The sequence below is a fragment of the Dermatophagoides pteronyssinus genome, unplaced genomic scaffold (assembly GCF_027571235.1).
Source record: "Dermatophagoides pteronyssinus isolate colony J.1.1.1.1 unplaced genomic scaffold, Derpt_VIB-CSIC_2022.12 sq0043, whole genome shotgun sequence".
Taxonomy (NCBI): Eukaryota; Metazoa; Arthropoda; class Arachnida; order Sarcoptiformes; family Pyroglyphidae; genus Dermatophagoides; species Dermatophagoides pteronyssinus.
Genome location: NW_027461566.1, coordinates 165,759 through 177,251, shown reverse-complemented (window position 1 = coordinate 177,251; position 11,493 = coordinate 165,759). Strand labels below are relative to the sequence as shown.

Sequence of the window (11,493 nt, the reverse complement as noted above, 5' to 3'; positions counted from 1 at the left end):
TTCGAATGTATAGAATTTATGATTATCGTTCATTAATGAGGTATTCTTGAGAAAAGAAAAAAAATTGATTTATTAACGAAAAGAAAAACCAAAAATCATTTTAAAAAATACTGAATACAAATGACTAATGAAAAGGAAAATTGAAATCACAAATGGTTGGTACATGGAAATCAAATTTGGAAATGAAAAACAAAAAAAAGAATTTTTTTTTGAAATGAGTATCTTCGATGATCGGATGAAGGAAAATCGACGACCGGAATTTTATCGACGTTTCTTTTTCTCTTTGTTTTTATTATTCCATGATGATGATGTTCCACGGCTACTGCTACTGCTGGAACGATTATCATCAATATGATGATGATGTTGTCGTTGATGAACATGTCCATGACGATTACCATAAATTTTACCAACATTCAAATCTTGATCATCATTATTATAATGATCTTGTTGATCATCACTTTCATCTAAAAATCGTTCATTTGTACGTGTTTGGAATGTTTTTGTTGATCGATGATTTGATGATTCATTATTATTCGATTCTTGATTGTTTGATTCTAATTCACTTTTACATGGTAAAAATATTGCCGCTCCAATACAGATCAATTGAAATATAGCACCAAATATAAGACCAATATGAACAAATTGTTCAACAATTGTTTGCCAATCTAATTCGCCAAACATTTTTTTTTCTTTTTTGATGTTTTTATTCGCGGATTAATGAAATGAAAATAAATCAATTGCAAAAAACAAAACAAAACAAAAAACATCCAGAAAAATGGGATAAACCAAAAAATGAGTCAAACAAGTAACGACATCTATCCGTAATATTTATCAAAAAAAAAAAAAAAAAATTTATTTTCGAAAAAATTATCATCAAAAATCGACCAATTGTTTAATTTCGCCGAACTTTTTTCGATTTCTTATTCATCGGCGATGATGATAACGATGATGATGACGATGATGATGATGATGGTTTTCTTTGTCGTTGTTTTAATCGTTGTTGTTGTTGTTTTTTATAATTTCTTTGACGATAATTATCAATCTTTTTAAAATGAACAGATTTTGTCTTTGATGATTGTGTTGAAGATGATGTTGTTGTTGTTGTTGTTGTCGACGATGAACAATGATTATTATTGACAGAATTATCACCATTATCATTATCATTTGGTTCAATGTTATCACTTTTTGATTTATTTTCAGGTTCTTCTTTAATATCAACATTATTATCATCATCATCATCGTCGTCGTCGTTTTCAATGTCATCACTTGAATCATCATCAGATGAATCGGAATAATATGTTAGGAAATTATTTGACCAAATATTTTTCTTTTTTCTTTCATCATCATCATCATCACTAAGATCACTACTGGATTGTAAATCTTCATTCGGTGGTTCGGGAAATTCACCAATAACATCACCATCATCGACATCAGAATTATTATTATCCGTATTCCAATCAATAATATCATCATCCGAAGAAGAAGAATCAGATGTATCAATTTCAACTTCAGCATAATTCCGTGTTAAACATCTAGTTGATGTACGTTTATTTAAACAAAATATTGAATGTTGATGATGATTATCATTATTTGAACATGATAGATGACAAAATTCAATTGGATTATTTCGTAAATTTATAAAACATTTTACATCTGAAAAATTCATTTTTTTTTGAAAAAAAACAAACAAAAATTAATTTAAACAAAATTTCAAAATTAAAAATTAAAATTACCAAGTAAAAGTTTGGCTAGTTGTAAAATTTTCTTGTAAAAACTAATAATGAGACCATGTAGTTTTCGATCGCATAATTTTCGTTCTGAAAAAACATCAAATTTAATAAATGAAACAAAACAAAACGACAATATAACAAAAGACAAACCTTCAATAATTGACATTTTCCGTGCCAAAATATCCACCTGATCAGATTTCATTAATAAATTTATAATTGTTTTTAAATTCAATTCACCATGATTATTATATGATCGTCGAAATAATGTCCCAGTACGTAATGCACCATATAATTCCGAAACAAAACGAAATGATTGTAAAAGAAGTTTATATTTTTTCTTAATCTGTATACATTTATAAAGATCATTATATGAACGAAATTCATTATCTAATTTTCTCATTAAAAATAGTATCGATACATTTTCCTGTCGCTGTTCGTGTTTTAATGTTGTTTCAGATTTACAAACATTCGTCGTTGTTGATGATGATGATGATTGTATTGATTGTTGTAAAATTTCTTTCAATTCTGGTTGTATTGTTTCCAATTGTTTAATAATAATATTTACAATACTTTTTAAATAACGAACATACATTCGTTTTGAATATGCAATATTCATATAATCATTATCATTATCATTATTTAGATTTTTTCTATTATTTTCAATTATTATTGCATTATTATTAAATAGTGTTTGATTATTTTTAAAATTATAATGATTTTGTATATGAAATTTATCATCCGTATCCGATTTAAGATCAATAAATGGATAATTATTATTATCACCATTTCCATCATTATCTTGTTGTTCATTATCCGCGGATGAACTTGATGAATAATCACATAATTCAAAATAAGAACGATTTTCATCATCCGATGAACTATATGAACTTAATGATATATCACGTTTTAACATTATATCAAAATAGGCAATTAAACGATAATCTTCTTCAAATATATGTTCACTACTATTATGTAAATCTAAATCACCAATATAATCAGTATAATGATATAATTGTCTTGAAAATTTTGGTTCTTTTGAATCAATATAATTTTCATCTTCATCAAATCTAATTAATGGACTCCAAAGACGAATCATTTTTTCAACACCAGTTGATGCAATAATACCATTTTGTTTATTAAATCGTACTTTATTAACAATTGATCGATGACCAGTTAATATCTGTATTGGTTTTGCAACAAATGTTGTTGAATCATTATTCAATGGATTTTGTTTCCATTTATCATTACGAACAATATCGGGTATTTTCCACATATAAATATAAAAATTATCCGAACCCGATATAACATATTGATCATTTTGTCCGGCAAAACTACAATCTTTTAATGTACAATAATTATAAAAACCATCACCTTCGAATAATAATTGTGGATATGGACAACGTACATCATATAAAACTGGTGGTAATTTTCTACCTAATGCTAATATTTTATCACCATTATGATTAAAATGTACACACATTGCAGCCGGACTATTGACCATATATGATGGAAAAAATCTTGATAATCTTTGTAATGGTTGCCTTAAATCATATAATTCAATACCAAATTGTGAACTAGCTGTTGCAATCATAAATGGTTGTGTTGGATTATATTGTACACCATGAAATACACCATTCGATTGTAAATGTTGACAACTTAATGAACTACGTAAATCCCAAATACGAATTTCATTTGATGCACTTGCAAATATATTATTATTTATTGGATTTACTGATATACAATAAACATCATTCATATGTGCAAATACATCAATTGCATCACCTGTTTCAATATTATGTACAATAACAAGATCATCATTACCACCAGAATAAATACGTTTTTGTTCATTATCAAAACTTAGGCAAAATATATTTGATGAATGTTCTTTACACATTATTCTTGGTTTATAATTTTTATCTATAGAAAAATAAAGTGAATTTGAATTAGAAATTTGAATGAAATTATGTTTTTATTTCGAAAAAAAGAAACATACCAACAATTGCATCCCATAAACGCCATATTAAAACACGTTTATCATCACCACCTGATATCATTAAATTTCCATCATTCGAAAATTCAACAGTATTTACACAACCATAATGACCAAGTAAATCTTTATAATAAAATTTATTTGTATATTCAATATTTTCATCAATAATCATATTGGAAAGAATTTTTGATGATTGTTTATGATTATCATTATAATTAATGATTGTTTTTGTCGTTGATGTTGTCGACGACGATGATGATGATGGATTTCTTATCAATCCAATTTGACGATCATTTAAACGATTTATTAATGAATATTGTTGTTTCATCATTTTCTCTTCTCTTTTTTTTTTAATATTGTTTCACCAGAAAAACTCAAAACTTTATCGCTTTGAAATTATTCCCAAATTTTTTTCCCAGTTTCGACAACAAAACAAAAATCAACACACGTTTATTATTACTCAAAACACACACACACACAGACGGAGAGAATTATATAACGCTCATGTGCGACATATGCAATGTGTGTGTGTTTGTTTGTGTTTGATACAATTTTCCTTTCCACTTTCTATTTTTTTCCAATCAAAAGATGGCATTCATTTTTTTTTTTTGAAATTTTTTGAAGCGCGCGAAAAAAATTCTTTCCTTTTTTCGAAAAAAAACAACAAACAAAATCCACATTTATTCCATATGATTTTTTTTTCGATGGTCAAATTTTTGACCAAATTTTGACCTTCAACAATTTGACCTATGTAACACACACACACAAGGTGAACAGGTGTAACAGTTTTTTTTTGGCTAGTGGTGACCGTGGTGGTGGTGGTGGACAGGTAGGTAGGCATGCAATTAACCGTTGGGATGAGCTAGGTACCTTCATTCTCGAATGGTTCATTTGATTCCAGAAATTTCTTACGTTCGATTTTTTTGGTTTTTTCAACAACAACCAAAATATAAACAACAACAACCGAAAATAACCAACGAAAATAATGGATATCGATCCAATAATCATTCATTTTACATCGAATATTAATGATAATGACAATGATGATGAACAACATCAATCATTTGATCCAACAGTTCAAGGTAAATATATATTTATAATCGTTTGATTTTCTTTTTGTACAAATATCGATCGTCCATAAGACAAACGAAAATATTGATTGAAAGTAACAGTTAAAACCTTTTCTTTTTTTTTAAAAAAAAAAACTTTAAATTTTTCTGGTTTCTAAGCAAAGAAAGAAACAGAAATTCTTTGCATTAAAAAAAAAGTACATTAAATATCAATTGTCACGTATTGAATTTTGCGTTTTTTTTTTTGTTGAAAATTTTTGCAACAACAAAACGAAAACGAAGAAGAAAAAAAATCTTGTCCTTGTTGTTGTTGTTGTTGTCATCAAACATTATCATCAGTGTGACATATGTGTGTGTGAGTGTTTGATGATAATTACAATACTTACTTACTTAGTTAGTTACTTAGTTCATCAGTTATTTTAATGTCTTGTGATCATCATATTACCTGGATGGATGATAATATTTGTCGTCTACATTGAAATCTGTTCAATGTACACACACACACACACACACACACACACATGCAAATCTAAGAAACATTATTATTTTCAGGCAATCAATATTGTTTGTTTTGTTTTGTTACCTCGAAATTTTTCAAATGATGATGATTTTTCATTTGATAAATGATCATTTCCAGCTCTGAGATTTCAGCCATGGTATATGGCCAAGTAAAAGATAATATTTACTTTTTTTAAAGTGCAAAAATATTGACTTTTGTTGTTGTTGTTGTTGAAATCACCCCTTCTTTTTTGTTGTTCATCAAAGTTTATTTGATTTGGAAAATTGTTTTTGTTGTTGTTGTTTTGCTCGATCGATCGATCGATTGATTGATTGTCGATAAACAAAAAAAACCAACAAAAAAATCGAATTAGTTACATATCACATCATCATCATCATCATTGATATTCAATGGAAAATGTTATATTTTGTATAGCGATAACGAACGAAGTGTTATCATTGTCAACAACAAACAGTTAACTCCAGATGGTTCAACTCAATCCACCAGTGAAACCACAACAACAACAACAACAGTGATTCGAACAACGAGAAAAAAAAACCCAAAAAAAAAGACATAAAAATCAAATCAAATCAATTTAAATAGATCATGTATCGAACAAACATCATTCGATTTTGAACATCGTTTCATTTTCGTTTTTTTTTTGTCATTGTTGCTGTTGTTGTTGTTGATTAATTGGTTATCAGGAATCAAATCATGAACTTGATTGTCGACAATCGACAATGACAACATTGACAACAACAACAACAATAATTTTTCATTTATTCAATGAAAAAGAAAACGCGTTTTTTTTTGCCATTGATGATCTTGATGATTGATGCAAGATAATGATGATGATGATGAGAGTGAACAACAACAGCAAAACAACAAATTTTCAATGATTTTGAATGCCATACAGCAGACAGGCTTCAAATCATCCATCAAAACACATTCATTCGAAAATTTCTTTCGTGTTTTTTGAACATTGAAAAGTGAAGAAAAGTTTTCTTTTCTCTGTTTTTTGGTTTGTTTTTAGTTATTATCATCAAATGTACAGAATGTTTTCTTGATAAAATAAACAGAATTTCTTCTTTGACCAGTAAAAAAAATTGATATAACAAATTCTTTTGTGATTGAAAACCAAAAAGCAAAACAACAAATTCAATAATCATCATTGATCACCAGTAAAATTTCATTCAACAAACATTTGTCGAGGTAAATATCCTTGATTGAGTTCATTGTCATTTTATTATTGCTGCTGCTGTTTTTGGCTCTCATTTTATCCATTCGTTTTGTTTTTTTTTCATTCATACAACAAACGAAACGAACAGACCACAACAACAACAAACAATCAGCTTGCTTTACACATTTCAGCTTATGATGATGATTCTTATTTATAACTTTAAAGAAATCAAGTCTAATGACTTGAATAAGTAACATCCATAAGTAACTGAATAAAATCGTTGAATGTTGTTAAAGAATTCAGGGTGATTATCATCATCATCATTATGATGATGATAATCTGGAAGAAGAGAGAGCAACAAACAAACGGTTCTCTCTCAGTCATCATTTTCATATTCAACCCAAAACACATTGAATTTGTTTTTTTCTTTCCACCGTTGTGTGTGTTTACATACAAAAAAAACCAGTTATATGTTTTTGTGTATGTAGGTACCATAGATAGATATTGAAATTTTTAATTTTTGTTTTGGATGGTTGGTTGGATTTTGTTATTTTTTTGATTGTCAACAATTTTTTGATTAATTATTGATCGATTGATTGATTGATTTGCTGAACAATTCAAATGTTTTTCCCCGATAATTTTTCATCGCTTGACAACTGATTAAACGATGATTATGTTGATGTTGATGATGATAATAGGCGTAATAAACAAACCATCATTTAACAGCAACAATCATGTAATTTGATTTCTGATTTTTGATTTTTTTCTTTGATTTTGTCTGATTTGACAAAAATATATAGTGTTTCGAACGATTTCCGATCAAAAACGAAAAAAAATGGTGGCCAATTCAAATATGACGAAAAATGCGACAACAACAACAACAGGAGCAACGATGATGACGGAAACAAACAAACAAAAATCCCATTATATGATTATCATTTTGTTTGGTATTGGTTTAACATTAACAATAGCTGCATTGATTAGTCATTTTTATCTACCGAATGTGCTGGAAACGAAAATTATTGATGAATTTATATTAGATCCAGAATCATCAAGTTATACAGGGTGGCAAAAATCCAATATACCAATTTATAGTTATTATTATTTTTTCAATATAACCAATGCAAATGATTTATTTAAACCGGGTGTAAAACCCATATTGAAAGAAATTGGACCATATGTTTTTGAATTAAATTTTGAAAAAGTAAATATATCATGGAATTTTGAAAATGGTACTGTTGAATATCGACAAATAAAAACATGGCAACCAGTACCATCAAAATCAAATGGTTCATTAGATGATGAAATTTTTCATATTAATGTTCCACTTTTGGTAATGAATTACTATTTTTCCCCTCACCTATTTCAAACGATAATAATCAATAGTTTTTTTTTAACCCTTTACTTCTTTTTTTTTCAATAGTCTGGCATACATCAAATACGATCAATACCTGAAGATGATAAATTTTTAGCATATGAATCATTAAATTCATTAATCGATGCATTCAATATGTCATTCATATTGAAACATAAAATTCGTCATCTATTATTTGAAGGTTATGAAGATGATCTTCTAACGACTGCATCAAGTTTTTATCCAGGTGAAATATCACCAACAAGATTTGGTTGGTTATTTGAAAAAAATAATACATCTGCAGATGGTTTATTTCGTGTTTATACGGGTAAATTAGATTCGGGTAAAAAAATTGGTCTTATCGATACATGGAATAATGAAAAAGAAAATATTAAATGGAAATCGGGTCAAAAATGTAGATCATTTAAAAATACAACAACCGGTGATTTACAACCACCATTTTTTATGCATAATAACGATTATCAACTTTTAAAATATTTTGGTCAAAAAAATCTACTAAAACCATTACCAAATATACGTATGTTTATTGCCGATATATGTCGTTCGTTTGATTTGGATTATCAGGATACAATTGAATATGATAATATACGTCGTTATCGTTATCAATTAGGACCAATGACATTTAATTATACATTGAATGAAAATCATTGTTATTGTAAACAAACATGTCCACCAAATGGTTTATTTGATTTGGGTGTTTGTGCACAAGATTCACCTGTTTTCGCTTCAAGTCCACATTTTTTATTTGGTGATCCATTATTATTGAATAATGTCGATGGCTTACAACCAAATATACAAAAACATTTATTCAATATGGAATTTGATGATGTAAGTAAAATTCAACACAATTTTTTTTCCTTAAAAAACACAAGTAAATTCAATGTTCCCGGTTTTTTTTCTCTATTTAGAAATTTGGTATTGCCTTAAAAATTGATGTAAAATTTCAGCTAAATGTTATGGTAAAAAAATCAAATGAAATTGAAATAATGGAAAATTGGCCCAATGATTATGAACTTTATCTACCACAATTTTGGTTTACAACGCATGCCGAAATGGACCAATCAATCACTTATCAGCTTTATTTTCTTTCCAATATATTACCATTGATATTATTATTGACAACAATATTGATTGCATTATTAGCTATTATTTGTTTTATATTTATGGCTATTTATATAATGAATTCAAGAATGATGGTATGTTTTTAATGAATCAATGAATTAATCATTTAAATTAATTTGAATCTTTTTTGCTCACTTTGTTTATTAATTACTATAGTCTTGGACATTGAACGATAATCAAGCACATTATGAAAGTGTAAGCATGTTGGAAACCAAATCCAACAATGGTAATGAATAATGTGAAACTTTTGTTTGTGGTAACAATGCTCATTCAACAACGACGAAAATTTGCTCAAAATACTCTTCTTCTTTGGAACGAATCTTTTCAAATTGATTTTTTTCATTTCTTCTCAATCATCATTATTGTTTTGTAATCACATTTTTTTGACTTTATAACTACAATGCGTGATGATCGATAGATTTTCGATAACTTTTTTTAAAAATTTAAATTAATTAATTTGTAAATATTTATTATTTTTTTTAATTTATTATATAAGATCATTTATAATGTTTTTCTTCTTTTTATAATTACTTATTTTTTGATAAAATTAATTTGATTTGAATAAAAAAAAATTATTTTTTTTTGAAAATTCCGCCAAAAAAAAATCTCGTCTTTTATGAATGGTCCATTGTCATGCCGAAAATCAGTGTTCGAAACAAAAATTGTGACATTTTTCGTTTTTTTGTTTTGTTCAACAAAAAATTGAAATAAAAAAAATGGTTCAAGTAAATGACAATCAAATGGATGGAATACATTGGGTAGAAAAATATCGACCAAAAACATTGGATGATTTAGTATCACATAAAGATATTGTCACTACAAGTATGTATCAATATGAATTACCATCAATTTGAAATGATAATTTTTGATTTGATTTGAATTAGTTGAAAAATTTATCAATGAAGATCGTATGCCTCATCTTTTATTATATGGACCACCTGGTACTGGTAAAACATCAACAATTCTTGCTTGTGCCAGGAAATTATACAAAGAACGAGATTATCCTTCAATGGTTTTGGAGGTAAATAACAATTATATCAAGTTTATCTTTTTGTTTGACGAATTTTATTCAATAGCTAAATGCATCTGATGATCGTGGTATTGGTATTGTTCGTGGACCAATACAAACATTTGCATCCACAAGATTAATGTTTAATCAAAAAGCATTTAAATTGATTATATTGGATGAAGCCGATGCTATGACACAAGATGCACAAAATGCATTGAGAAGATGTAAGTTTGAACCAAATTAAATCGGATTTTTCAAAATTTTTTCATTAATTTACAAACAGTAATTGAAAAATATACATCAAATGTACGATTTTGTTTCATTTGTAATTATCTAAATAAAATAATACCGGCCATACAATCAAGATGTACAAAATTTCGTTTTGCACCACTTGGTTCCGAACAAATTAAACATCGTCTTGATTATATTGTTGAACAAGAAACAATTAACATAACTGATGATGGAAAAAATGCATTGATTGAATTATCTGGTGGTGATATGCGTCGTGTATTGAATGTTTTACAAAGTACATCCACTGCATTTAGTATTGTTGATGAAGAAAATGTTTATAAATGTTGTGGTATACCGACAAAACCTGAAATTAAATCAATTTTACAATGGATAACTGAAGATAAATTTTCTGAAATTTATATGAAAATATTAAATTTACAATCGGAAAATGGTTATTCACTTATCGATATTGTTCGTGGACTTCATGAACAAGTTTTGAAAAGTAAGAATTCTTTCCAAAGAATTTTTCTATTTTAAATTGACTATAATTCTTTTATTTACAAACTATATAGTTGAATTTCCTGATGAAATAAAATTGGATCTAATGGATAAAATGGCCGATATTGAAGTAAATCTTTGTGCCGGTGGTGGTATTGAAAAAGTTCAATTAGCTTCATTGATTGCTGCATTTCAATGTGTACGAGATGATCTTAAGAATTGAATTTTTAAAATTCAAATTTTTTTTTCAAACAAGTAATGTCATCTAGTGTTGTTGACAGCTTTTTGCTATATAATCATTGTGTTTTTATAATAAAAAAAAATAACGGTACTTTTTTTTACCATCAATGATTCTGACGCATTAATCATCGTTGGTAGTGGTGATGATAATTTCCAATCACTATATAATTTCAGGGTAGGGCTATAGCGTTTGATATGAAAAGAATCAGAATTTTGTTTTCTGGAACCGAAAAAAAAATGGAATCCTGGAACATAGTTATCTACTACTACTACTTTTGCTTTTGACTAAATTTTGGAATGGTTCCAGAAAAAATTAACCCCGAATAAACAACCAGAAGGGTGGTGGTGGTTTGTTTTAATTTAATGATACAAATATATAGTCAGTCAATCAGTGTGTGTGGATACCAACCATTCATTCATATTCACAGTGCCCAATGCAAGAATCCTGATTTGTTTTTTTGTTTTGGTTTGGCTCACTCTTCATCATATACAGAGATACTGTATATATTTTTAACGTAGATGATGATGATGACTTTGACAATCACTATA

At 27.6% G+C, this 11,493-nt stretch overlaps 4 protein-coding genes and 1 long non-coding RNA gene across 9 annotated transcripts; 2 read left to right on the top strand and 3 right to left on the bottom strand.

Annotated features, from left to right (window-relative positions):
• Nucleotides 1-43: 43 nt before the first annotated feature.
• Nucleotides 44-804, bottom strand: LOC113797558 (uncharacterized). Its single transcript, XM_027347961.2, has one exon. The coding sequence runs from the start codon at nucleotides 679-681 to the stop codon at nucleotides 262-264; it is 420 nt and encodes a 139-aa protein (XP_027203762.2). The 5' UTR covers nucleotides 682-804; the 3' UTR covers nucleotides 44-261.
• A 33-nt stretch (nucleotides 805-837) lies between these two features.
• On the bottom strand, nucleotides 838-4,275 carry LOC113797566 (uncharacterized). Its single transcript, XM_027347971.2, has 4 exons — nucleotides 3,724-4,275; nucleotides 1,881-3,647; nucleotides 1,734-1,817; nucleotides 838-1,653 (listed from the first exon to the last, which is right to left on the bottom strand). The coding sequence occupies exons 1-4, from the start codon at nucleotides 4,049-4,051 to the stop codon at nucleotides 893-895; spliced, it is 2,940 nt and encodes a 979-aa protein (XP_027203772.2). The 5' UTR covers nucleotides 4,052-4,275; the 3' UTR covers nucleotides 838-892.
• A 166-nt stretch (nucleotides 4,276-4,441) lies between these two features.
• Nucleotides 4,442-9,555, top strand: LOC142646052 (protein croquemort-like). Of its 5 annotated transcripts, none has more exons than XM_075823968.1 (5): nucleotides 4,442-4,802; nucleotides 7,270-7,802; nucleotides 7,893-8,672; nucleotides 8,753-9,040; nucleotides 9,123-9,555. In XM_075823968.1, the coding sequence occupies exons 1-5, from the start codon at nucleotides 4,706-4,708 to the stop codon at nucleotides 9,201-9,203; spliced, it is 1,779 nt and encodes a 592-aa protein (XP_075680083.1). In that variant the 5' UTR covers nucleotides 4,442-4,705; the 3' UTR covers nucleotides 9,204-9,555. The 5 variants fall into 5 exon arrangements, with proteins under 5 accessions (XP_075680083.1, XP_075680085.1, XP_075680084.1 ...); XM_075823970.1 differs by lacking the exon at nucleotides 4,442-4,802 and adding an exon at nucleotides 5,559-6,501; XM_075823969.1 differs by lacking the exon at nucleotides 4,442-4,802 and adding an exon at nucleotides 6,685-6,949.
• A 101-nt stretch (nucleotides 9,556-9,656) lies between these two features.
• RfC3 (replication factor C subunit RfC3) lies at nucleotides 9,657-11,020 on the top strand. The gene is made up of 5 exons (XM_075823974.1): nucleotides 9,657-9,788; nucleotides 9,851-9,987; nucleotides 10,043-10,199; nucleotides 10,259-10,708; nucleotides 10,779-11,020. The coding sequence occupies exons 1-5, from the start codon at nucleotides 9,683-9,685 to the stop codon at nucleotides 10,925-10,927; spliced, it is 999 nt and encodes a 332-aa protein (XP_075680089.1). The 5' UTR covers nucleotides 9,657-9,682; the 3' UTR covers nucleotides 10,928-11,020.
• On the bottom strand, nucleotides 10,226-11,465 carry LOC142646056 (uncharacterized). Its single transcript, XR_012847072.1, has 2 exons — nucleotides 11,354-11,465; nucleotides 10,226-10,570 (listed from the first exon to the last, which is right to left on the bottom strand). It is a non-coding gene; the product is annotated as an uncharacterized LOC142646056 (long non-coding RNA).
• Nucleotides 11,466-11,493: the final 28 nt, after the last annotated feature.

Coding starts and splice junctions, on each gene's coding strand:
- LOC113797558 (XM_027347961.2), bottom strand. CDS start 681: ATGTTTGGCGAATTAGATTGGCAAACAATTGTTGAACAATTTGTTCAT.
- LOC113797566 (XM_027347971.2), bottom strand. CDS start 4,051: ATGATGAAACAACAATATTCATTAATAAATCGTTTAAATGATCGTCAA. Junction 1,818..1,880: donor GAAAATGTCAATTATTGAAG/GTTTGTCTTTTG, acceptor ATGTTTTTTCAG/AACGAAAATTATGCGATCGA. Junction 1,654..1,733: donor ACTAGCCAAACTTTTACTTG/GTAATTTTAATT, acceptor TGAATTTTTCAG/ATGTAAAATGTTTTATAAAT.
- LOC142646052 (XM_075823968.1), top strand. CDS start 4,706: ATGGATATCGATCCAATAATCATTCATTTTACATCGAATATTAATGAT. Junction 4,803..7,269: donor ATTTGATCCAACAGTTCAAG/GTAAATATATAT, acceptor AAAAATATATAG/TGTTTCGAACGATTTCCGAT. Junction 8,673..8,752: donor TCAATATGGAATTTGATGAT/GTAAGTAAAATT, acceptor TTCTCTATTTAG/AAATTTGGTATTGCCTTAAA.
- RfC3 (XM_075823974.1), top strand. CDS start 9,683: ATGGTTCAAGTAAATGACAATCAAATGGATGGAATACATTGGGTAGAA. Junction 9,789..9,850: donor TAAAGATATTGTCACTACAA/GTATGTATCAAT, acceptor GATTTGAATTAG/TTGAAAAATTTATCAATGAA. Junction 10,200..10,258: donor ACAAAATGCATTGAGAAGAT/GTAAGTTTGAAC, acceptor ATTTACAAACAG/TAATTGAAAAATATACATCA.